Below are 27,013 nucleotides of genomic sequence, written 5' to 3' on the forward strand. Positions count from 1 at the left end.
CATATGCACACAGACCCACAACCCTCCAGCATGCACTCATTCCCAGCATGCTTTTTTAGTGTTCTCCCAGAGGAATAAGACTTCAAAAGGAATTCAAGGCTCACAGAGGGAGGAAAGACAGGCCCAGAGCACATTTTTTTTTCAGCTCTGACTTCAGATAACAACATTAGTCTGAGAAAGATCAAGAGGGAATAAATAAACCTGCCCCCTGCCCTTTCTCCTAAACTTGTACAAAGGAGTTTAGAAGTAATTATCTTATGGTGCTGGGTCTGAATACGGTAATTAAATTGCCACGTGTACAATTTGAGGAGGCCCCTGAATTTTTAAGAAGCTTTGGCTAACCACATTTGTTTAAACTTCAGAAAAGAAGAGATTTAAAGGTTGTTCTTGACACAGACCCTGTCTGTGCTTTGGCTCAAACTCACTGAATCATAGAATTGCACAATCCTGACTTGGAAGGGCTCTCAGAGGCCATGTGGTCTAAAGCCCATACCTGACATCCTCAGCAAATGATCATTCAACATTTACTTAAAGACCTCCAACAACAGGGCACTCACTACTTCCCAATGAAGTCCAATTCTACTTCTGGTTATAGTTGTTTGGGTGTTTTCTCATCCTGTAAGATCCTCTGCCTCTGTGACCCCCTTATCCCACTGGTGAGTTCTTCTTGTAGCCTACATTTTGAGGAATGGCAGTCATTTTTCACTCTTCTCTTGAGATTTCACTGGGGCTCCATGAAGTCCCAGTGGAAGCTGCCCATTCCTCCTACCCCTACTACCTCCAGTTTTTAGCTCCTTTTTATATGTGATCTTCTCCAATTAGAATGAAAGTTCCTTCAGGGCAAAGACATTCTTTTGGTTTAGTACAGCATCTGGAATATAGTATTTAATAAATGCTTGTTGACAAGACTTGGCCAAATTGGCTTCTCTACAGTTTCCATCCTCTTCCCCCAATTCTCCGTTCTGGGCCCAAATAGAAGAAGTAGGTTCCTTTTTCAATATGACAGATCTTCAAATACTTGAAAATAATTACAATGGACCCTCCAAGTCTTTTCTTCTGCAGTTTAAATATTCCCAGTTCCTTCAACTAATCTAATCATAAGATACTAATATTGAAGATTTAGAACAGGAAGGAAACTTACAAGCCTTTTGTCCAATCTCCTTATTTTACAGATGAGAAACTGAGGCCCATAAAAGTTATAAATGACTTGCCATAGGTCCTAAAGATAATAAATAGTGGAGTCAGAATTTGAATCTAAGACCTCTGACTCCAAATACAGAATTCCTTCCACTACCCCATGTTCTCTAGACCATTCAGAAGAGACTATATAAGGAAGCATTACAACATCTACCTGTCTAGTTTTTCTGGAACTAAAATTAAAGCTCAATGTACTCCCTTATACCACCAACTTAAATTTTTTGATACTATCATGTAAATCTGAACATTTTCATACTGTGCATACCAACAAAGATGGCTGATGATAGCCCAGATTCACATGAGGCGAAGGATAGGAAAAGGACCTGTGGTTTCATTGACATAGGGAACTCCCAGGAGAAGAGACTCTCTGCTACTGCAGGTCAGTGCCTGCTCTGCAACTTTTAGTCTCAAAGCATTGCTTAGAGCAGCAAGAGATTGAGTGACTTATCTAGGATCACATAGTCCATATGTATCAGAGGCAACACTTGAACCCAAGTCTTAGGTCTTCCTGGTGCCAAGGACAGCTCTCCTTCCACCACACCATGGATGTCCCTTGCCTATTTAAGCAAACTAAAACAAAAAACCAAAAAGGATGTTGCACAGACAATTTTAGGGCATGTTTAATTGCATTCTTTTTATTTTTTTTCCTCAAAGCCCTAGAGAGCAAAGCAGCCTTTCATTGTGTGTCTAGTAAGCCAACTTTCCCCTCCTGCATTGCCAGCAGTCTTAACTTTGAAAATTTTCATTTGCCTTACCCAAGATAACCCTTCCCCTAAACCTTTACTCACACCATGTTTCTTTCTTTTATTTTTTTAATTTATTTATTTAACTTTTAACATTCATTTTCACAAAATTTTGGGTTCCAAATTTTCTCCCCATTTCTCCCCTCTTCCCTCCCCAAAACACCGAGCATTCTAATTGCCCCTATCACCAATCTGCCCTCTCTTCTAACATCCCTCCCTTTCCTTGTCTCCATCTTCTCTTTTGTCCTGTAGGGCCAGATAACTTTCTATATCCCATTACCTGCATTTCTTATTTCCTAGTAGTAAGAACAATACTTGACAGTTGTTCCTAAAACTTTGATTTCCAACTTCTCTTCATCCCTTCCTCCCCACCCATTCCCTTTGGGAAGCAAGTAATTCAATATAGGCCATATCTGTGTAGTTTTGCAAATGACTTCCATAATAGTCATGTTGTGTAAGACTAACTATATTTCCCTCCATCCTATCCTGCCCCTCATTGCTTCTATTCTCTCTTTTGATCCTGTCCCTCCCTAAGAGTGTTGACCTCAAATTGCTCCCTCCTCCCATTGCCCTCCCCTCCATCATCCCCCCAACCCCTCCTATCCCCCTCTCCCCCACTTTCCTGTATTGTAAGATAGGTTTTCATACCAAAATGATTGTACATTTTATTCCTTCCTTTAGTGGTATGTGATGAGAGTAAGCTTCATGTTTTTCTCTCACCTCCCCTCTTTTTCCCTCCACTGAAGTCTTTTGCTTGCCTCTTTTATGAGAGATAATTTGCCCCATTCCATTTCTCCCTTTCTCCTCCCAATATATTTCTCTCTCACTGTTTAATTTCATTTTTTAAAGATATGATCCCATCCTATTCAACACACTCTGTGCTCTGTGTGTGTGTGTGTGTGTGTGTGTGTGTAATCCCACCAACTACCCAGATACTGAAAAAAGTTTGAAGAGTTACAAATATTGTCTTTCCATGTAGGAATGTAAACAGTTCAACTTTAGTAAGTCCCTTATGACTTCTCTTTGCTGTTTACCTTTTTATGCTTCTCTTCATTCCTGTGTTTCAAGGTCAAATTTTATTTTTAGCTCTGATCTTTTCATCAAGAATGCTTGAAAGTCCTCTATTTCATTGAAAGACCATTTTTCTCCCTGAAGTATTATACTCAGTTTTGCTGAGTAGGTGATTCTTGGTTTTAGTCCTAGTTCCTTTGACTTCTGGAATATCATATTCCACGCCCTTTGATCCCTTAATGTAGAAGCTGCTAGATTTTATGTTATCCTGATTGTATTTCCACAATACTTGAATTGTTTCTTTCTAGCTGCTTGCAATATTTTCTCCTTGACCTGGGAACTCTGGAATTTGGCTACAATGTTCCTAGGAGTTTCTCTTTTTGGATCTCTTTCAGGAGGTGATCAGTGGATTCTTTCAATATTTATTTTGCCCTCTGGTTCTAGAATATCAGGGCAGTTTTCCTTGATAATTTCATGAAAGATGATGCTTAGGCTCTTTTTTTGTTCATGGCTTTCAGGTAGTCCCATAATTTTTAAATTGTCTCTCCTGGATCTATTTTCCAGGTCAGTTGTTTTTCCAATTAGATATTTCACATCATCTTCCATTTTTTCATTCTTTTGGTTTTGTTTTGTGATTTCTTGGTTTCTCATAAAGTCATTAGCCTCCATCTGTTCCATTCTAATTTTGAAAGAACTATTTTCTTCAGTGAGCTTTTGGACCTCCTTTTCCATTTGGCTAATTCTGCTTTTTAAAGCATTCTTCTCCTCACTGGCTTTTTGAGCCTCTTTTGCCAATTGAGTTAGCCTATTTTTCAAGGTGTTATTTTCTTCAGCATTTTTTGGGGTCTCCTTTAGCAAGGTGTTGACCTGCTTTTCATGCTTTTCTTGTATCTCTCTCATTTCTCTTCCCAGTTTTTCCTCCACCTCTCTAACTTGATTTTCGAAATCCTTTTTGAGCTCTTCCATGGCATGAGCCCATGGTATATTTATTTTGGATATGTGGGATACAGAAGCCTTGACTTCTGTGTCTTTCCCTGATGGTAAGCATTGTTCTTCCTCTTCAGAAAGGAAGAGAGGAATTATCTGTTCACCAAGAAAATAGCTTTCTATGGTCTTACTTTTTTTCCCTTTTTTGGGCATTTTCCCAACCAGTTACTTGACTTTTGGGTCCATCAAGAGTAGGGTATACTCTGGGAATCTGTGAGATCTCAGTTCCTCCAAGGTGGCACAATCAAGCATGTACTGGTCTGGATGCAGAGAGGGATTTTTGTGCCCAGAATCTTAGCAGATACATGTCCACAGACACCTGGCCTTCAGTTCCCTAGTCAGCACTGGGGGCTGATTTTCAGATAAGCTGGATGGGTAGGGCCGCCATTCAGTGTGAGACCAAGATCAGCTCTCCCAGGGCCTCCACCCAAGACTGAGGTAAGACTAAGCTCTTCAGTGGCCCCAGGGGGTTTTTACACTCCAACAAGGGAGCTTCTGTATGTGCTGTGTGCAGGCTCTGTGGCCGCTGCCTGCTGCTGGAGCTATGGGAAAGCCCTTCTCCCTCCTTGACTAGCTGATTAAATCCCGTCACTGATCTTTGGGGCCTGTGGGCCCAGGGATCTGAGGCCCCGCTACAGCGGCTGGATATTCCACCCCCAAGGTGTCCTCCTCCCAGAGTCTCATTTTGCCATGCCCCAGCTCGGCCAAGGCCGGGCTGGGCTCCACTCTCGGTTCCATGTCCGGTGCAACCGACGTTTCCGTGGGACTTTCAGGTCACTGTGGGCTGGAAATCTCCTCCACTCTGTTGTTCTCCACTTCTGCTGCTCCAAAATTTGTAAAGAGTCCCTCTCTACAGGTATTTTATGGGCTGTGGGGAGGACCCTGAGTAAGTGTGCCTTTCTAGTCCGCCATCTTGGCTCTGCCCCCTCACACCATGTTTCTTGACTAGAACTGAATTCTCACCCATTTCCATCTGTTGAAGTCCCTTTCTCAAGGCCCAAGTCAAGTGTGACATCCTCCCCTCTTTTACCTCCCCCAAAGCAAGCTCTTCCTCCTCAGGTTTCTTTTAGCCCTTTCCCTGAGCTTTTCTTTGCATTTATCTCACATATCCCTCCCCCTTAATCTAGTTCTTTGTATACTTGGCCTTCACAGTATATGAATGGGATCACAGAATTGTAAGTCTTAAGCTAGAAAGGACCTTAGAAGTCACATAATTATTCCCTCTTATTTTTCAGATGAGAAAACTTTGTCCTGTGAAGTGAAGTTATTTGCCCCAAATCACACAGATTGTAAATAGTAGTACCATACCCTGCTGCTTCTATACTGTGAGCAGTTTGAAAGTAGGGATTATATCATGTGTGTGTTTATATCCAAAGTGCCCAGAAATGTCTGGTGCTTAATAAATGTTTATTGAATTTCATTTAGTTGTTTCCTGTAGAATTCAATTCATAGCCTGTTCTGAGTACGTGTGCAAGTTGTCAGACAAGAGTTCAGTCACCTTTTCTACCTTAATAAGAGCAAAAATAACTGGAAAACTTTTGAATAAAAAAAGTTGTAAAATGATAAATTATTCAGGATGGGAAGTTTAACTAGCAAATTCAAACATTCTAATTTTGTTTAGCTTAATATTCTCATAGCTAATTATTTTAAGTAGGGGCTTCTGCCTCGATTAAGACTATTGCCCATGTAAATGTGCTAATATTTCCCTAACTTTTTAACATCTTCCTTTGGAGAGTCAGAATCAACAAATCAGAGTTGACATCAATGATGTCCAGGATGCAGGTAATTTCCCAGTAATGAAGAGTACTTATTGGAACAGAACATTGTTGGAACATGCAGATGTTAAATGGCATAATTGAATATCTGAGTACCTCATGTGGAAGAGGGATCAGATTTGTTCTGGTTGGCTTATAAAGGCAGAAGGAGGATTAAAGAATGGGAGTGAAAGAGAGGCAGATCGGGGCTAAATATGGGGGGAGAGCTTCCTAATAATTACAGCTGCTCATAAATGCAATGCACTGTCTCAACAATGAAGGGACCTCGTCATCACTTGGAGTCTTCAAATAGAGGCTAGATAACTGCTTATTACTGATGTAATGGAAGAGATTAATGCTTGAAGATGGACTTGAAAAAGATTATCCTTGAGGTCCCAATAGAAGCTTTAGGCTTCTCTAAAAAACTGGTGCAGGGTGATCCTAAATGGAGAAACCCCAAGAAGGGAGGACTGAGGAAATACTCTGAAGATATTTTATACATAACACACATTAAAACCAAGGAACAGAGATATGTGGATTTCTAAGAAACAAATGCCAACAGTCTAGCCTGCCATGTGACTATAGGAAATATCTATTCTGCAGATATGGTCATTTATCAAATCATTGTCTCCCATCGCAGTTGCTGTTCTGTTCTTACATGTCTAATTGCTTCTATCTGATGGACTTCTCAGCAGGATCACAAACTCAACATGTTCAACACAAAAACGATCTTTTTCTTCACTAAATCTGCCCCTCCCTCTAACTTCCCTATGTCTCTACTTGAAGATACCACCATCCTTCCATTCACCTAGGCTCAAAATATCAGAGTTGTCTTGGACTATTCCCTTTTTTTTATTCCCTATATCAAAGCCATTTTCAAGTCCTTTCAGTTCTTTATCTCTGGCACTCATCCCCTTTCCAGCACTCACAATACCACATCACTTAATATAATTTCTCAAGCCCTTGAAGCCTCTTATCTAGATTGTGTCAATAGCCTCTTGACTGGCCTCTCTGCTTCTAATGCTTCCCATCTCCAATCTGTCCTTTCCTCAAATGCTAAAATAATCTTTCAGATTATCCAGATAATTATATATCTGGAGATATATATATATATATATATTCAGATAATTATCTAGATAATTTACAGATATAACTAAGTGATTTTCCTATTCACAAAACCTCAAATGCTACCAATTGTTTATGGGGTAAATTGCAAACTCCTTAGCTTTGTATGTAAGGGAATAAGTCAATAGGAAGTGAGCACTAGGCTGCTCTTGATGAGTTCAATTCATCAAGTCCAGATGAATGACATAAGTGAATACTGAAAGAAATGGTGACGTGGTTGCTGAGCCACTGTAAGCGACTATTGAAAGACTGTCAAGAATGTGACAGATGTTATAGGACTGGGAAAAGGCAAATGTCTTAATTTTCAAAAAAGGGAACAGAGTCAATTCTGTAAACCAGTGGTAACAAGTTTAAATAGAAACTTGGGCCACTAAACCATACCTAAGAATACCCATGGGTCACATACTGATTTCATTTCAAAACCAATGCTATCTATATTGTTATTGTTCAATCGTTTTAGTAATGTCTGACTCTTCGAGACTCCACCTGGGGTTTTCTTGGCCGAGATAATGGAGCGGTTTGCCATTTCCTTCTCAAGCTCATTGTACAGATGAGGAAAGTGAGGCAAACAAGGTTAAGTGACTTGCCCAGTTTCATACAGTTAGTAAGTGTCTGAGGCCAGATTTGGCCTCAAAGGCAAGTCTTCCTGTATCCAGGCCTGGTACTCTACTACTACTACTGGGGCTAACTGCCCCAATCTTGTCTATATATTATTGTATTTTTTACTTATTTTGATATTTCCCAATTACATTTTAACTTGGTTTGAGTCACACTCTAGAGTGTTGTGAGCTACCATGTGTTTAATACTTCTGTTATAAACCTCACACTAGTGAACTTGACTGCCTCCTGGATAAAGAAAGTATGATTTAAAGGAATACTTAGCAAACACTAGGAAAAAGAAGGAGTGATCACAAAAGGCCAACATGGCTTCATCAGGGAAGAGATCAAGACAGATTAACCAAATTAAACCTATTAATTTTCTTGATTGACAAGGCTGCTAGATCGGTAGATCAAGCGAATGCAGTATTACAAGATTTTAGCAAGTCATTTGATAAAGTTGTTCATGCTGTCTTGTAATAAGATGGAAAGTTAGGTTTAGATTATAGTACAGTAAAGAGCATTTGGAATTGATTGAATGTCTGAGCACAAAGAGTAGTCATCAATGGATCATTATGGGAAAAGGTCTCTAGTGGAATGCAGCAGGGAATCTGTACAGATAACCATTTGCAGCGTGTTGTAGAGGGGATTTAAGTTACAGAAGGAACTGACTTTACAAGCGCTCAGTAACACTCACCTAGACTAGTATAAAAATTTTCTAAAAGATTTTTCCATATCCATTCTCTCACTTTTCAAAACCTTTCTTCATGTTGTTGCCAGATAAACTTTTCCTTAGCAATAGATCAGGTCATGGCTACTCCTCTGCTGAACAATCTTTAAGAGCTGCCTATTGCTTATTGAATAAAGTTCAAACTCCTTTGTTTGACATTCTAAGAGTCTGCAACCTGGTGCCACTCTTAGTTTCCAGTTATTGGTTATTAATTTCCTTCACACATTCCATATTCCATTCAAATTAAACAATACTGATCCCCCCACCTTTCCAATAGATTCTATGCTTTCCTACCTCCATCATGTGGTTCAAGCTTTCTATATGTTCCCATTGTTTTATTTTATATAATTCAATTTAATATGGTAGTTCTGATTCTGCCTTTTGTCTGTATACTCTCCTACATCTCTTTCTTCTCTGGCCTGCTGAATTTCTATCCATCGTCTAAAAGAACAAGTCCAATGCTACCTACTCAATGAAATCTTGCTTCATCTACCTCGTTGGCAATGATCTTGCCCTTTAGATTTCACTTTGTTTTTAACATCTTTAAGAAATTTATCACATAATATTATATATTATCTGGTTTTCTATCTTATCTTGATAGACTACGCATCCCATGGCATGAAACTGAAGGGGAACATTTAAGCTTCTTGGTAGTCTTTGAACTTCTATTTCTTGATTCTGAACCATATTTTCCACTATTCTTTACTGTTCCCATATTGCTTTGAATTCTCCAAGTATCAAGATTATATATTGATTTGATTTGGAGGAGCCTGAAAGATTCTTAATTCTGTGTAATAGATATTGTCCCATAAGTTGTGATTATTTCCATGTTGGTCTTTTTTCTTATGCTCATCACAAGTACTGCAAAGCTGGAGGATCAAATAGCCCCCTCAAATGAATGACTGATAAGACATTTATTAAGTACCTGCTATGTGCCGGACACTTTCCTTAGATACAAGGAAGCAAAACAGTCCCTAACCACAAGGAACTTGCATTCTAATGGGAGTAGATAACAAGACTGGAGATGGAAAGGAGATGCTAGAGAGATAGAAAAGGAATGGCAAGCGAGTGATATGAAGGCCTGAGGAAATAAGGCAAAAGCTCACTGATGGAACCCAGGTGTGTGTATCTGTGTGTGTGTGTGTGTGTGTGTGTGTGTGTGTGCATGTGTATGCGTGTATGCATGTGTGTGTGTGTGCGTGCGTACATATGTTCAGGCTCTGGCAGGAGGGAGATGAGGAAGATAGCTATAGTGCAGGCATCATAGCTTGGAAATGTTTCTCTTTCAATTAAGCACACAATAAAACCGCCTCTGCTAGTGAAAATGCCACTATGTATATAATTCCATTCCTGCAGTGAGAAGTCTGTCAATTCATTTGTCTCTGGAAAAACGTCATATAAACAGTGTTAAAGTTAAATTAATGTTCATAAAAAAATCTAAAAAATGTAAGGTGATTCTTAGCATCTTTTCTACCAGTGCTCTGGTGATGGATCTCTTCATACTTAGCTAAGCTGGTCCTTGGGTGTCAGACAGAGTTCATCAGTCAGCCTGTGCCTGAAGCCTTTCCCCACTTGATAGCACCTGCCAAGCTTGTACTCTACTGACTCTGAGGATCTTGGGATTCGAGAATCAAATTGACATACCTTTATTTCAAAGCATATATTCTATACAAAGAAACAGGTATTGGGGTGAGAGGAAGGTAATTCCTCTCTTTCAGAAAGAAATTCACATGATGTGTGCACTGCCAAGTAGAGCAAGGTGAGAATCATGAAGCATAAAATTCTGACCATTGGACATCTCCAATGAAAGAGTAATTTCTAGCTACTGCTCTACTTAGTCAAAATCCATAAAAAGTCTTAAGTCATAAAAAATCTCACAACTGTCTTTGCTGTTGTGAAACTTAAAACCCCCAGAATCATTAGTCTCTAGTGATTATATTTCTTCACTGGTCTATTATGGTTCCAAAACTTTAAATCCCTAAAGAAAGAAAACATGCTACTACTCCTCTAGAATCCTAAAATTTACAAAAATTTCTTGTCAATATAATGGTTTTGAAAAAGAAAGAATTTCAAATTCTGGTGTAAAATGATCCAGTGACAAACTCTACAAATCAGATTAGGGGATTCTTCATCAGCACCAGTCTCTACAGTCAACAAATAAACTAAGTGAATAATGCCTTTGGAACTGTCATGTTCGGGAAGCCTTAGGGCTCATGGAAGAGCTTCCATGATCTTGGGAGCCTGGCCCAAGCCTTTTATAAAATTCAGTTTTATTTAATTTTCATTTCTGAATTTTCTTCCTCTTCCCCACCCAGTGAGAAGGCAAGAAAAACAAAATTCATTACAAATATGTGTAGTTATGCAAAACAAATTCCCATATAAGCCACGTCAAAAAAAAATAAGGAAAGAGTAGGAAAGAGAAGAAAATAAGCTTCAATTTTCTCTGAGTCCCTCAATTCTCTCTGTGGTGAACAGCATGTTTCGTCATGAATCCTTTGGAAATGCAGTCATTGTGTACATCATCAGAATAAGTTGATTATCTTCACAATATTACTGTTACTGTATAAATTGTTCTCTTGCTTACTTCATGTTGCATCAGTTCATAGAAGTATTCCCAGGTTTTCTGAAACTATCTACTTTGTTCTTTCTTACAGCATGATACTATTCCATCATATTCATATGGCATAATGTGTTCACTGGCCCAAGTCTTTGGCTAAAACATATAAATTCATTTAGATACTTATACCATATGTACAAGAAAATAAGAACATTAGTCTTAAAGTTGGAAGGTGTGGGTTTAAGTACTGGTCATAGAACTGGTTAGCTATTTGATTCTGGTTAAGTCACTCAACACGAACCCCTGCTTTGTCATCGGTAAAATGAGAATGATGATATTTATACTTTCACAAGCTTGTTGAGTTAAGCCCTTTAGAAATGAGAATTTTTGAAGTTATCAAGATTACAACCAGCAGGGCTGATTGTGGGCATGGGTTTTACTACAAAGTTATAAAACTCATCCAAACTCAATAGTGAGAAAAATAATGTATTTTACCAACTAGCACTGCAAATTAAATATTACATTTCTAAGAGGGTGAAGGAGGGAGGATTAAAGGAGGAAAGGGAAGGAGAACCGAAGGGAGGGAAGGGGAGAATGGGAGAGAAAAAGAGAATAAAGTAGGGAAAAGAAGTGAGAAGAGGAGAGGAGGAGAGAAGTAGAGAAGGGGAAGGAAAGGAGATGAGAAGAAATATATCCAAGTGTATTATCATGAAGAGGGAATTTACATTTGACTAATATTTTTTTAAACATCACTATGGTAATAACTCAGCATTTAATATGGGAATTAAAACCAGATATCTGACTTGAGTCCAACCTTCAAAGTTCATTTCACTCCTGCCTCATGTCTGATAGAATGGAACACATGAATATACTCTTTGTTTATATTATACCCATATGATAAGGAAATATGTTGCAAGCTCCCTTTTACAATTAATCTTACCACAATACATTTAATATATTACCACAATACAATTAATATTTATCACAATGGAAAAGTTTTTCTTTTCCTTCTTTTATTTTACAATTAACCTATGCTGTATTTAATATTTACTATTCTTACTTGACATGTTAGGTTTTGGGTATTGTGAAGAAGTATGACAGGGTTCTATCTTCAAAAAGTTTACACTGATATTGGTAAGGACCTGAGCTTACTCTAGTTAATATTATACTATTTCAGATCCAATCAACTCAAAGAAGAAAATATGAAGCCCTCTCAGGCTTGTCTTCCTTCTAATGGATTTTTTACATAGCAAGCATTACTTTAGAAATCTGTGGTCTTAAGGAAAGTTTTTAAAAGTTTAAGCTTGGAAAGCTTCATATACAGCTAGTGAATGTAAATATGACTGAATGTGAAGATAAATTTTTCAGGACTTTCTGAACCTCTTTATCCTCACTGCCCTTCTAATCCTGAGCTACGTCTTGTACATAGGGTATTTAATGGAGGAGAAATGGAAAAGCAGAGAGATTATGGTCTGAGGGTCCACCAAGAACTGGGCAATTCTAGAATCACCTAGTGACAGCCCAGAGCCATGAACAGGAGAGAAAAGAAGTAGAGGGAGGGAGGGAGGAGACAGAAAGATTTATAGTGGAAAAGGATAGGGTCAACAGAAGTTATGGTCAGTTAGTTGTAATGACTCAAAAGATGAACTGGAGTTCCAAACCCATATTGAATGTGGACTTGCACTGCTGTTTTTTTTCTAATGTGGACCCTTTGCATTGTGGTCTGCTGACTTCCCAGAAAGAGCATGAAATGTGTTCATTGAATTAGTCCAGCTTTTGCTGGATTTGATTTTACCAAAAATTGGGCTGGCCTGAGCTATGTCCTATTTATGGCTCCAAGCCTGGGGGAGAATATGAGCTGCCCAAAAAGTCACAGATTCCCCTTGCTAAAAGCCAGAATAAACTAGGGATGTGAAGAAAACATACTCTCTGTTTAAGGAGAAGAATTTTTTTTTTAATAATCCCTCTTTTTTTCTTGGATTAATTAGGAGGCAACATTGAAACTGACTCCAAAAAAAAAAAAAAAAGCTGCTTGCTTTTGATTTGTATTCTAGTTACAGTGGTGGTGCTAGTTGGAGGGTGTCAAGGAGAAAAGTTAGAGACATTTAGAGTCATGAGGAACCTTCCAGATCTACCTTTACCATCATTTTACAGATGAGGGAATAGGGGCATAGAGAAATTAAGTGATCTATTCAAGGTGACACAGGTAAGAAAGAGCCGAAGGAGGACTGAACATAGCTTTTCAAAATCCAAATATACTGCCCTTCCCTCTGTACCACTTGTCGGCCATTACTCTGTCCCAGAGAGCTAGATTTGAGATTTGGCTTCAATTCACACTTACGGCTCTTACTATGTGACTGTTAAATGCCTACTATGTTCCATGCATTGTGCTAAAGCCTGGAGATACAAAGAAAGGAAAAACAAAACAAGCAAACGAAAAATAGTCCCTGTTCTCAAGGAGCTCACAGAAACAACATGCAAACACCTACGTGCAAATGAGATATGAATAAACAGGAGGAATTAGAGATAACCTCAGAGGGAAGACCCTAGGAGGATAAGGAAAAGCTTATTGCAAAAGTGGGATCTTGGCTGAGACTTGAAGGATTCCAGGGCAGCCAGGAGGCAGAGATGAGGAAGAGAGTATCTATGTGACCCTGAGCAAGTCATTTAACTTCTGTCTTGGTTTCCTCAACTCAAAAATGGATAAGGTAAAAGTACTTATATCCTAAGGTTGTTGTGAGGATCAAATGAGAGAATATTTGTAAAATGCTTAGTATGATAGTACCTTAATTACTAACTATTTAATTAATAAAAGAAATAGATGAATGAAATAAAAATTAATTAATTAAAAATTAATTAATAAATGCTTATTCTTTTCCACTTCACTTCCATTACTGCTGAGGGTACCACCATCCTCTCAGGCTCCTAACCTAGGCATCATTTTTGACTCCTTGCACTCTCACCCCCACATATCCAATTAGTTAATAAGTCTAATAGGTTCCATCTTTGGAATCTATGTCCCCTTCTCTCTTCTGACACTGCCACCACCACCCTGGTGTGGGCCCTGATCATATCATTTTAAGACTATTGCAATTGTCCGCTAGTTGGTCTCTCAGCCTGGGCTCTCTCCCTTCCAATCCAACCTCCTCTCAGCTATCAAATACATCTTCTTCAAGCAGACATCTGACCATATTTATACTATAAATATAATAAAGGTTTGTGATTGATTAGCCATTGTGCCTCCTACTTGCCTCATCAAAACTCATCTCTCCTTCATTCCTTCTCTCCTGGATTTGCTAACTGGCTAAAAAATACGATAAACTAAAATGTGTTCAAATGTTAAGAACCGATACCAGCCTAACCCTTCCCCTATCTCCTACCCCTAGAAAACATGTATATTTTAGCAGTTATCATCAGTTGCTAAAAAGTAATGAGTAAGGAAGAACCAATGGAGGAAACTGCCCTTCTTTGGTGACCACCTACCCATACTCCAAATAAGACTGACTTGATACTACCTTTATCTGCTCCCAGATAGCCATATGACTTTCTTTATTATTCTGCATCAGGGCCACAGTTAGCACAACACAAATGAGTACTAATGTAGGTGGGGAGAGGGATTTCTTCCTCAGTGAGCACTTGCCCCTTTGAAAGTGAACCTTTCTTCCAATGTCTACATCTGTTCCTGCACCTTGACTTATGATCCTTTCCTGACCTGAACTTCCTGTGGCCTCCAGCAGATACCTCCAAGCACTTGGTATTCTTCCTCTAACTTACCTTCTCCAACCCCCTCAAAGACATTTCTTTTGGGGTTACCTGACCAGGTAAGTTGTCCTCTGTGCCACCCCCACCCCCTCTTGCCCCTCCCACTGTTATTTTTGGGGAGGCAGGAGCATAAGTGAAATAAATCCTACTTACAGGTCTATTCGGCATGTTAAAAAGAACATATTCACTATCAGTTTATAACAAATACGTAGAGAGTCCCATTTCTTTTTTTAAAAAAAGGCAAAGTACATTAAAAACTTTCTCAGTCTTTTTGCTACCTCATTTTCATTAGCCTGGGTTCCTGATTTCCTTTCATCCTCCTCTGGCATCTATACCCTCATACTATATACCTGAAGCAGCTATTTTTTAAAATGCACACAAATGGCTTTACACAAAGAACTTAGAAAGTATAATTGCTCCCCTACCTTTACCAATATTGATTGAAAGCCCCTTCTTTCAAGGATCTTATTTAAAGAATTCATTACTTAGATTAAAAACAATCATAAATTGTACTACTGGAAAGGATTTTAAGGCATTCAGTTAGCACATTTCTCTCATTTATAGAGGAAGAATCTTGGGTCCAAAAGTATTAAATGACTTGCCCAAGGTCATATAGCAGAGATGTGATCCCTACCTCAATTCCTCCCAACAGATTTTTGAAGGAGGAGTCTATATCCTCTGCAGTCTCTACCAGAATAACAAATCTGAGTGTCCTGGAACTTTTCAAAATGGGAATTGGGATCACCTTGAAAGTTTTATTTCTAAATTGACCAATGGGAAGGAGAGGAATCTCAGTGATATTACTTCTTATCCTACTATTTACTTTACTACAGTTTCAAAACTTTCATTCCTATAGATAAAAACATATTTTACCACTCTCCTGGGTTCCCAACATTTACAAAAATTCCATTGATAGAACAGTTTTCAAAAAAAAAAAAATGTCAAATTCTGGCATAAAATGATCCAGCAACAAATCTCACAAGTCAAATTGGGGGATTTTTATCAGCACCAGTATCTATAGTTGACAAAATAAGTGAATGAAACTTTTGGATTGTAGTTTTCAACACCTCAGGGCTCACGGAAGAATCTAAACATGTAACTACTCAGGAGCCTGGCCTATGGCCTTTGCCAAAACATATAAATTCATTTAGATTCTCATACCACAAGTACAAGAAAATTCCATAAATCTCACCTTTATAGCATTCCTCCTTTGGAAATATTCACTTGGGTTTATGTACAGACTGGATTAATTCAGTTTGGGGAACAGGGACCACACTGAGATTTAAGACATGTTAATGACCTAACTAATTTTATAGGGACACAATAAAGTCTACTTTTCATCCCAATAAATTCCTATTCCTTGACAAGAGCATTAATCCTGATTTAAAGGTAATATTTGTTTGAGAGAACTGGAGTCTTTTAACTAGTCCCTACCTAAATGTCCAAGTCTATATAAAATATACCAGAAGTATCAAATGCATTTCTTTTAAACGAACTGAAACTGATTGTCACTTACTATAGAAGAATCTAATGAAATAACCAGGCCAATGATCATCTGGGACCACTGACAATTTATGGTGGGCCAGCAACAAAGAACACCAACTCCCTTACTCAACCTTCTCTCTGCCTATATTTACTGCTCTAGCTATTAATAAATTTAAAGAATGTATTGATGGACAAATTTCCTGTTGTCTTGTTCAGACATCTTATTTAGACTCTGGACAGGATTTACATGTAGTAACACTCTCATTTATCCAAAGATGAGACTTTTTTCATAGTTTTTAAAAGTATCCATTTAACATAAATTTAACTTAACATATTTATTAAATTTCATGTTTCATTACGTTATTTTCAAAGAGAAAAAATTTCATAATCTGCCATAAAATGATTTATCAATAAATCTCACAAGTTAGCACCAATCTATAGTTGACATTAATTAAACTATATATTAAACATGTTTAAAGTATATATTTAATAAGGAAGTGGCACAATTGTCTTGTTGGTTTGGATTATTTTTCTTCTGCATTTAAAAAAAATTTTTTTAGTAATGTTTTTCATTTTTGTCACTTCTTACTGACTCAGTCCCCCCGTGTTGAAGCCCTCCCTTGTAATACAAAAGCATAGTCAAGAAAAAATTCAACATTTTGACCGTGTCTGAAGACGCATGTCTCATTCTAAATTTCTAGTCAAGAGACAAGATTTCTTGTCCTGAAGTCACTTAGCCATCTGGAATACAGCAGTGAACGTGGAACTACCCATCTCCCTCAAACAGAAGGAGAAAAAAAGAAACCCTTGACTGGCAAACTGCTGTCACAAAGTCTATGAACATCACAGGATAACTGTGATAGAAGTGAAGACTTTCATCCAAACTGGCTTTCATTCAAACAGCTACGCATAAAATAACGCAAAGGTTTAGAGGCAGCAGGACACATAGGAAGCAGTAGGAAGAGATGGGTTGAAGTCTGGGGTCATTTAGTGTAACCCTGTTTATCCCAAAATCTAAATGGTCCCTGATGGCATCACTATATTGTAAGACAGTACCATAATTAATGCTCAGAATGATGAATTATGACTAAGTTGTGTTCTGTGTAGTCATTTTGAGAAAATTAGGAATGGCGAAATATACTTTTAAAAGAATATGAAGAAGTTTAGCTCTGAAAAATTCTTAAACATATTTGTATAGTGTTTCACTATTTTATGGACCTGGATGGATGGAGAAGAGAGGTAAGAGGAACCTGAGCAAAAGCAGGGTATGTATGTGGAAAAGAGATTTGCCTGTCCCAAGTAGACTTCTCCATGGAAAACAAAACCGTGGTATTGAAGAAAAACAACATTGTTACAAATTATTGAATATTTTCTTACCCTCTGGCCTTGTGAACCGTCACGTCCTGGTGACCCAGTATTCCCTGGAATACCCTAAGAAGATTATGGACCAAAAAAAAAGGTCAGATGAACAGTGTACCCATCATATTCCTAACTTGCTTCACTGAGATACTTCAGAACTCAGAGGAGATGTGATGATGGAAAGGCAGAGGCCTTTAGAACTTGGAATGGGGTACATTACTGTGATTCACAGAAGAGAAATGTCTCTCTATCCTCCCCACCCCCCACTTAGCTCATGGTGGGGAGCTTCAATGTAACTCATGGGGAGAAAGCAAGGTAAATGAATTTGGGCTAAGGCAGTACTGAACTGAAAATAGAAACTGCTTTCCAAGCTCATAACCCACTTCAAACACCTATTACTTTTTCTCCATAAGTCTCTCATGCTGACAGCAAGAAATTAAAGAGAATACCTGTGGGCCTGGAAAACCAAGATCTCCCTTCTCTCCTTTTTCACCTGGCGCTCCCTGAAGGTCCAAAAACCACACAGAGTTAAACACACTCATCAATTCACATACTGTTTTTTTCCTACCAACCATTCTTCCTTGGTTAACATTAGGTCATATTTATACCAATATGCACATACCATATTAAATATACACATACTATATTAAATATTAAAACAAATGATCTCATACCAACATAAACACAGAACTTAAAGGTTGACATGTAGGAAAAGTTTGAAGGCATGGAGCAACAGATCATCATTATAACTGAAAGAGGAAAGGATACTAAATATTTGGGAAAAAAATCATAGACATTAATACAACCCAGAAAAGGGGACAGTGTAAGCATGGAAATATAGATGTAATAACCAGGTCTTAGCTATTCTAAATCTCTAGATTTTCAGAAGGGAATCTAAACAACTGAAATACTGACTATCTTTTGGATCTAATCCTTTTATTAAGATATATAATTATTACTTTTTCTGCTAGAAGCATATGAGGCAGAACAGTACAGTGCTATCTATAGAGCTGGGCTGGAGTTGGAAGACTTGGGTTTAAATGTGGGCTTGGACACTTACTGGATGTGTGACCAGGGGCATTACATTTAACCTCCCTGTGACTCAGTTTCTTTGTCCACAACATAGAGATAATATCTAAATCATAGAGTTCTTGTGAAGAAAACGTAAGAATACAAAGTAAAGAAAAATATTTACATAAACTGGCATATATTAGCTGTGTACTGAAGAGTAGTTTCCCAAGTATGGTCTATGGGAGGAATACTCCAAGAAAGAAAAGTTGCAGCCAGAGCGACAACACCATGACCATACAAAATATCACTCAGATATGGCTACAGAGCATATCTTTAAAAAGCTATTTTTTCCATTGTACATCCATAGAGCCTATAACAGATTGCCATCTTGGGAAGGAGGGAGCAGAGAGAGAAGGAGAAAATTTAGAACTCAAAATCTTATAAAAGTGATGTTAAAAACTAAAAAACAAATAAATAAAATTTAAAAACCAATTGTTTCAAAATCAACAAATATTAAAAATTTTTACAAAAATAATCTTCATTCATATAACGAATTATAATTTTGATTCCTATAAGGCCAGGTTTCTTAATCTGGGACACATGAATTCAAGTTCTCTTAGAACTTGAATGAAACAGAACATGAATAAACAGAATTTTAATAAGTATATTTCAATGCAATTGGTTTCCTTTTTAATTCTGTCATTTTATTTTATGCATTCAAAATATTATTCTGCGCAAAAGTCCATCAGCATTGTCAGATGACCAAAGGGGTCCATGACACAAAACAAAGGTTAAGAACCTCTTCTAAGGCAAGAAACACAGAGATCAGTAAGTAGAATCTAATGTGTTTCATTGTGACATGAATTGTTTTTGAGGAAACACAGCCTGATTCTCAGTGTGGAACTCTGTTTAAATCTATTGGGAACAGTAACCACTGGATAGGTATCAACATTCAGGTGAATTTCACTTGGATGCCAATGGAAATTGACAAGAACCATAAGTCCAACTGGATAGGTATCAACATTCAGGTGAATTTCACTTGGATGCCAATGGAAATTGACAAGAACCATAAGTCCAACTGGATAGGTATCAACATTCAAGTGAATTTCACTTGGATGCCAATAGAAATTGACAAGAACCATAAGTCCATGAAGGGCATGTACTTTGTCTTTCACCATCAAAAGTGCTAGTTAATAAGAACTTACATTTATATAGCCTTTTACGTTTTTCATTTTTGTAGCCATTACGTCCTTGGTTTAAGAGGAAGGACATATTAGGCAGATCTCACTTGGTTACCCTTACACAAAACTTCCTGTGTAAATTTTGTCTGTGTGCATATATTGCTGCATACTGCCCTATTATGCTAGAGAAATGGCTGCAGAATGAGGACCCTTCACAAATTATTGCCAAATGTACTTCAATGCAGCTTAAAGAAGGACTGAAGTTTTCTCAGTAAGACATAGATTTTACCACTAATTATTCACTAGAAAGTAATCTGTCATCTTAGTAATACTTCTTTGTATACAACTAACCGGCATGCCTTGAATGGAAAGTCCACTTGGTCCTTGTGGGCCAGGGGGCCCCTGGGGTCCTGGAGAACCTGCTTCACCACGAGGACCATCTGGTCCCTGGAGAGGAGCAAAAAGAAGTCATTTAGGCAGTAAATTAAACCCTTTGATACAAATTTTTTTCACAGTGCTTAATAACTTAGAATTTCAATTAAAATCAATGAGAAAATGATAGGCCAATAATTCCTAACTTTAGATATATAATTCCTCCATTCACTTATTCTACAAACATTTATGTTTTGTCTATTATGTCCAGGGTATGGGAAAAGATAAACAAATAAATGCAATTAATTAGTCAATTAATTAAATAAGCTGCCCATATGGAGTTTACAGTTATGGAGAGCAGCAAGACATAATCATAAATGGCTAGAATGTCATAGGATCACAGATTTAGAGATGGAAGGGACCCTAGAGGTCATTTAATCTGCCCTCTTCATTTTACAAATGAGGCAACAGGCCCAGAGATGTCAAATGATTTGCCCATGCTCACATGGGGAACAAGTAGGATTTGAACCCAGGTCTTCTGAATCCAAACTTGGTATTTTTTTCATTGAACGCTATAAGAATTCATGACTCTCTATAAGTAACAGCATTATTTGATGAGTGTATTAGAGAGGTAAAAAATAAAGTACTACCTGAAGGCTAAAGGGGAGATCATGGAGGAGAAGCAAAGAAATAATGAATGCATTTGGAGTCCAAAGATCAAAGATTCAGTCTTAGTTCTGACACCAACTCTCTTTATGACTTTGGGTAAATCAGTTCCAATCTTTGAGCCTCAGTTTTCTCACTTATAAAATGAGGAAGTTGGACTCATGAAGAGGAATTTGAGCTAGGCTTTAAATTCGCTTCAATGTTTAAGGGTCTTGTTTGGGAAAAAAAACAACACAGTCTCTGTCTTTCAGTAATTCACATCCTACATTTATAAACCATGAAATCACAGAAAATAAATACAAGAATTCTCTAATATGAAGAACATGAGAAAATTCAGCAGCCTTAGAAAGAAGAACTGAATTCACTAAAATAACTGACTGACAGGTGAGCTTTTTACTTTATCTTCCTGGGGCCTCTCTCCATGTTCCTGTGCAAATACCATCCTTTGCTCTCTGCTTTCTAGAACCCCATTGGAAGATAGACTCCTTGCAGGCAGGTATTGTCTTGTTTTTTTTCCTACGAGTATGCTCACTACTTAGCATAATGCCTGACACATAGTAAGAGCTTAATAAATGCTATTTATATCTATATCTACATCTGTATCTGTGTCTATATCATCTATTGGTCAACCATCTCTCAATCTATCATCAATCATTCAATTATCTATCCATCTACATAGCTATCTATTCATCTGCATATCTACACATCTAATCTCTAACTTGAGATACATTCATGGTCAACTCTTAAGAAAAATCAAGGACAGTCCTAAGCTATCTGTTACCAGCCTTATAAATAGTTAGGAGATTTATTCATAGTTTTTGAGGTCATTTCCTTAGGAAACAGTGATAACGTGTTTAATGTTGTATCTGCCAAAAAAAACCCAGTTATCTTTGTTCTATTTCAAGGCTAAAGGCTCCCTAACAATGACTTTCAAACTGAGATGTGCCATTAGGAAGGGAAATAGATGTGACAAAGGACATTTCAGTACAAAATCTTTACAATAACTAGAAAGATAGTTCAAAAGGAAATGCTCCACACAGTAAGTCAGTGTAATCAGTAACCTACATAAAAAGAGGGCATGACTCAAATAAAAGACATGGGATACAGAAAGTGATGGGGATGAGGAATTATGTGTTAGACTAAAGTTCCATTCTTATGGCTGTTGTGGTAAAGTCTGCTTGTTAGGAATATGAGGAAAAATATTCATCAAATAAGAATAGTGTGGCCTTGGGAGCTTCATTCTTGACCTGAAAAGGTTTCTTTCAATTCAAGTTAAGGGTAGCTTGCTGGAGTAAGGAAGAATGAGGCTCCATGAATAAGAGACTGATTTGTAGGCTCAATTTTTATCATACCAAGGGAGCTTTGGGTTGGGTAGAATAAATAGAAAAAAACCCCAAGCCCACAAAAATATCCCAAAACCTCTCCCATAGTAAAAGCAAATAAACTCAAATTACCTTTGGACCTTGGTCACCTCTTTGGCCCTTTGGTCCTCGGAGTCCTGGACCACCCTGGAAAACATATGTAAAATATCAGCTCAAAGGCCAATCTCAAAAAGTATGTTTCAATCTTACTTCTTAATAATATGGAGTATCTCATTCCCATTTTGCATAAATGCCAATATACTGCAATCATGTTATGGCTTCATCACCATCCAAAGATGAATATCTGCACAGATCAGTTCTCTCCCTCCCTTTAGATGACTTCACATTTTGAGAAGACTTACCCTGCCAAAACTTCTTCAGGTTTTGGCAAAGGACTTGGGTATATTTAACAATTATATAATATCCCCATTGCAAGTAGATAGATGCATATTTTTCCTTTAATTTCTGATCTGAAATGCCACACAAAATGCAACACAACTATGATTTGAAATTATCCAGATAAACTTTAAAAAAAGAACGTATGTGTGCATACATGCACACGCACACACCAAAAAGCCTGAAATTCTAGTTCTTTGATTTCTAAAATGAGGTTGAATTAAATGATCTCTTACGTCCCTTTTAAAAATTTTTGTTGTTGTTGAGGTGATATTTTCGGGGGGGGGAGTAGGTATGCCTGGCCATGGAATGTCACTAGTTATGATTATTGTCATCAATAAAATCATTAATATTAACAATAATGATAATAGCCAGCATTTATGTAGTGCTTTAAGATTTTGCAAAGTACTTTACAAATATCCCATTTGATTCTCACAACTCTAGAAAGTAGATGTTATTATTAGCCCCATTTTACAGATGAAGAAAGTGAGGCAGATAGGGGTTAAATGACTTGCCATGGGTCACACAGTTCTTATGTATCTGAGGCAAGATTTGAACTCTGATCTTCCTGGCTCTAGGCACAGTGCTTTATCCACTGTGCCAGTTAATTATGTGTAAGTTAAATCTATCCAGAACATTTTTTCCATTTCATAATTTTATCCATTTTGAGTATCCTGGAAAATATTTAAAACCTGAGTGTGATTTCTGTGTTGTTTGTTTTATAAATATAAAATTCTTTTAGTATTTTTAATCTTTCCCTTCAGGAACATACAATATGTGTGTGTGTGTGTGTGTGTGTGTGTGTGTGTGTGTGTGTATAACAAATTACATAAAATTGTCTTTAAAGACAAACAATGGCTAGTGAAGGAATTAAATTAATAAAGATGGATTTCTTGGTGATTTTAAAGACATATTATCAATACAATTGAATGTACTGCTCACTAGACATATTGCCTTAGGTGTTTTAGATTTATAATGCTAAAATAAAAAAGAGGCAAGCTCTTCCTTCATGTTGTTTACTAGCCAAGTGAATGTCAGATCTGCTTATTGCTGTAAATACTTTTTCCTAAACTCATTTAGGATTTGGTAATAAAAGTATTCCATTTGGCTCTACTTTCATTTCAATGAAGACTAGGAGCATGCCTATTCAACTAGCTTTAGCAATATCTGAAGTTGTTAACTGACACCAAGTCACATCTGTCTGGAATGGAGTGAGGGAGTGGTGGGGAGAGGCAATATAGCCCATCCCTCCCTCACTTGGGTTCAGACAGCACACTAGTTCTTGGGAAACAATAGTCCCCAAGGAGTCATGATGACTGAACTGAGGCAACAGTTTTCTGTTTATTAATGGGGCAGGACTTCTTTGGTCCAAGAGTAACTTGTTCCTGTAGAAAAGGAAGGGGACAGTTCCGATGCCTTTCAGAGATGGCAGGGCTTAGACTCTATAAAAGGTATAAGGTTACTTCCAGTCCTCAAGAAGTCAGAGCTGAGCAGGATTAGATCCCATAAAAAAAATAACAGTTGAAAGGATATGACCTGGGTATAAGGGTTGGGGTAGTAGTTGGGGATTCAAGACACTGCCCTTCTGAGACTGCTCCTATCTTTGCCTATTGGGCAGGAAAGCAGCTATTTGGTTCCATTTCAGCTCATCTTCTCTACCTGGTGACCAAGGAGTAGAAGCTTTTCGGTTCTGGTCCTGTCACTCTACTGTTCTGTTTTCTTCCAAGTGTATTTAGAGTTACTGCTTGATTCTTCTTTCCTGCTCAAGATACTGCCTGGGAAGCCCCACTATGACTAGCACAGGTATTAACCAGTAATCTTCTTCCAGACTCCATTTTGGGTTGGGGTCCTGGTAGCCAACTTTCATTTTTCTCCTGGCTTTGCCTATGACTTTTTGGACGTTGCCATGATGCTTCAGGTGATGTCTCATTTTGTAACTTCCCATAACACATGAGGGTCTTCTCACAATGAATGATCCATTGTTCACTGAGGCTATCTCATTCTGGAGTTTCTCCTTACCAAGCCAGCACCCTTCCTCCAATGCTGAGTTTCTCACAGAACCTCCATTTTGGGGAGTGACCAGGCTGGCCAACCTTCATTCTTCTCCCAGTTCTAATTCTGACTTTTCAGATTTCTGAACACCATACCCCTATGGATATCTTCCCCTCCCCACCTTTTTTCAGTTCCTTTTTGTATGCCCTCTCCATCCATTAGAATTAAGCTTCTTGAAGGCAGGGTCTGTTTCTTTTTATTTGTATTTGTATCCCCAGGACTTAACATAGTGCCTGACTAATAGTAGGTACTTAATAAATATTAGTTGTCTCCCTTTCGAGAATAATTGTTTCTTATATGTTTAGAATTATTGTTAAGGATCCTACTATTGCATGAGGCATTTTGATAGACCTGTTTGTTGGTATTAAACTAGGAATTTCTTCTGATCATCCACATGCTTCATGGTTGCCATTTAATACCTCACTCCCTGGGGGAAAAAATTGTGTCCCTATAAGTAATAATCAGCTTTCCAGGTATTCTACTGGTTAGTTCAAAAGATCCTAGGGAGCTTCTCACCAGACTTGGGATGTGGCAACATCAACTGGCCTTTACACTCATTTGCCAGTGATATAGATCTCACAAAAGGCTAGACATTCATTCCTTCGACCATCCAAGATACAGTTTTTCCTCAATTAAATTTGGATGACTTCTCCTGATATGTTAATGTATACTTGCATCATCTGGGACATGATGTCTGAAGACAGGGATTGTACTTTATACTTTTATTTTATCTCCCACTGCAAAGCACTGTACTGGCGCACATGGTATACCCTAAATAAATCCTATTTATTGAATGATGATAATAAGATTTAATGTAACAACAAAGTGATGAAAAGGTCAATCTAATCAAGATGACAAGTCTTTTTACATGCATGCCATAATATAGTTTTCACTTTAGCATTCTTTCCAAGCAACCATATATACTGCCAACCGAGAATTAAGTTTCATCAGTGGAAATGGGTATTTTTTCACAAATTGTTCTGCAACAATTATATTCTGGGTGGGATTGCTTTGGAAAAGAAGATGACTTAGAGGGCATATGATAGCTATCTTCAAATATTTGAAGAGCTATCATACGAAAGAGGGATTAAATTTTTTTCTACTGCAAAAGGCAGATCAAGGAACAATAAGTAGAAGTTATAGAGAGGAAAGCTTGCTGTAAGAAAAAACTTCCTTGCAATCAGAACCATCCCAAAGTGGAACTGGCTACTTTGGGAGATAGTGGATTCTCTTTCCCTGTAGGTACCTAAGCAAAGGTTGGATATGCCAAGAATATTAAAAAAGGAATTCCCATTTAGGTATGAGTTGGATTAGATGATTCTAAGGTCTTTTCCAAGTCTGACATTGTATGATTGATTCCAAGATCCTATTTCTCAAGCTTTCCAAATAAAATTTGTCATTCCTTTCTTCCTTGGGACTTCACCTTTCTTTTCCTTACCTCTCTCTCCCCTACTTATTTTTATTTCACCTTTTGCTGTCTCTATTAACTTTGAATGCCAGTGCATATAAAATGGTTAATTCTCAAAATCTTCTATGTTACAAGTTATTTATATGATTCCCTTGAGTTCTAGCAAAGAAATAGGCGAGAGAAATCAAATAAACTCAGAAGTATTTCATGCAAGCCTCAGGAAACTAAACCTGTCCAGAAAATCTTTACCAACTGTCTAACAACCCATGAGGGATAATAACTTACCCACTGCTTCTGCCCATTTCAACTCTTAGTCATGCCCTCTGGAAAAAGGCACAACAAGTTGAATTCATCTCTCACATGACCTCCTTAGAGCATAAATCTTTTGTGCAGTAAATAGCTAGAACCACATGTGGCTTTCATGGAGTTCAAGGCTAGCTCCATACATGTGGAAGGATGATTTTGACTACGGGCAGAAAATCTTAAAATAATCTGAAGAATGGAATGACTTTGTTGTTTCTCTAGCATGCTGCAGGGTGATTTAGAGTAAGGCAGAGAAACTTCTATTTTCAATACAAAACGATAGGTAAATGTGTGCCATAAAATACAGAGAAAATTGGATTTCATGCTTAATGGAGAAGAGATACTCCTTCATGCCAAAGATAAAAAAGGAATTGCCAGGATTCATTCCAAATAACTCCAGAAGGTTCTTCATTTGTGAAAAAAACAGATTTGCTGAACTGTAAAAAGTAGGAAAATTTATTTGATTGGAGCCAACTTGGAATGAACTTTCATCCTGCAAGCCAACTGTCAGTCTGGGTTATCTACTGTGGAAATGTCTAACATGCCAGTCCTGCTTAGTATAAAGTCAAATGTTAAATGACAGTCTTGGAAAAAAGTTATCCTGTAAGATTTTGGTTTCCACTACTTATTCAAACTACTGATCTTGTTTTCTTGTCCTCTCTGCCTCAACAGACCTGTAGGTCTCTAAGAATGAACTACTGATATCTTGTCCTTCTCAAAGAAACACACATTTGCTTTGACAATTTGGCACAAGGTGAAAAGTAGAATCACAGGAAGTAGTTACAAAAAAGTCTTTGAGGAAGGATGTGAACCCCCTGGTCCTAATTATTCTAAATTTGGTTGTAGTTTCCCTCATTTCCTTTATTTGTAACAATCCATAAAGAGGAATAAAACAGAGAAGGTCATACTCACCAAAGGTATTCACAACTATAATGGAAAATGTGTTGTGAAAAGTG

The 27,013-nt window shown here is 37.7% G+C and overlaps 1 protein-coding gene across 2 annotated transcripts in view; it reads right to left on the reverse strand.

Moving 5' to 3' along the window:
• The window catches only part of COL14A1 (collagen type XIV alpha 1 chain), a 248,731-nt gene that overhangs the window by 44,876 nt on the left and 176,842 nt on the right, over window positions 1–27,013 (reverse strand). For both annotated transcript variants that reach the window (XM_072603195.1, XM_072603197.1), the window contains exons 38-41: window positions 21,992–22,045; window positions 19,851–19,946; window positions 17,757–17,810; window positions 17,326–17,379 (exon numbers count right to left, since the gene is read on the reverse strand). In XM_072603195.1, the coding sequence (XP_072459296.1) occupies window positions 17,326–17,379; window positions 17,757–17,810; window positions 19,851–19,946; window positions 21,992–22,045 (258 nt within the window). The remainder of the gene's footprint in view (window positions 1–17,325; window positions 17,380–17,756; window positions 17,811–19,850; window positions 19,947–21,991; window positions 22,046–27,013) is intronic.

The sequence above is a fragment of the Notamacropus eugenii genome, chromosome 4, assembly GCF_028372415.1.
Source record: "Notamacropus eugenii isolate mMacEug1 chromosome 4, mMacEug1.pri_v2, whole genome shotgun sequence".
Classification (NCBI taxonomy): Eukaryota; Metazoa; Chordata; class Mammalia; order Diprotodontia; family Macropodidae; genus Notamacropus; species Notamacropus eugenii.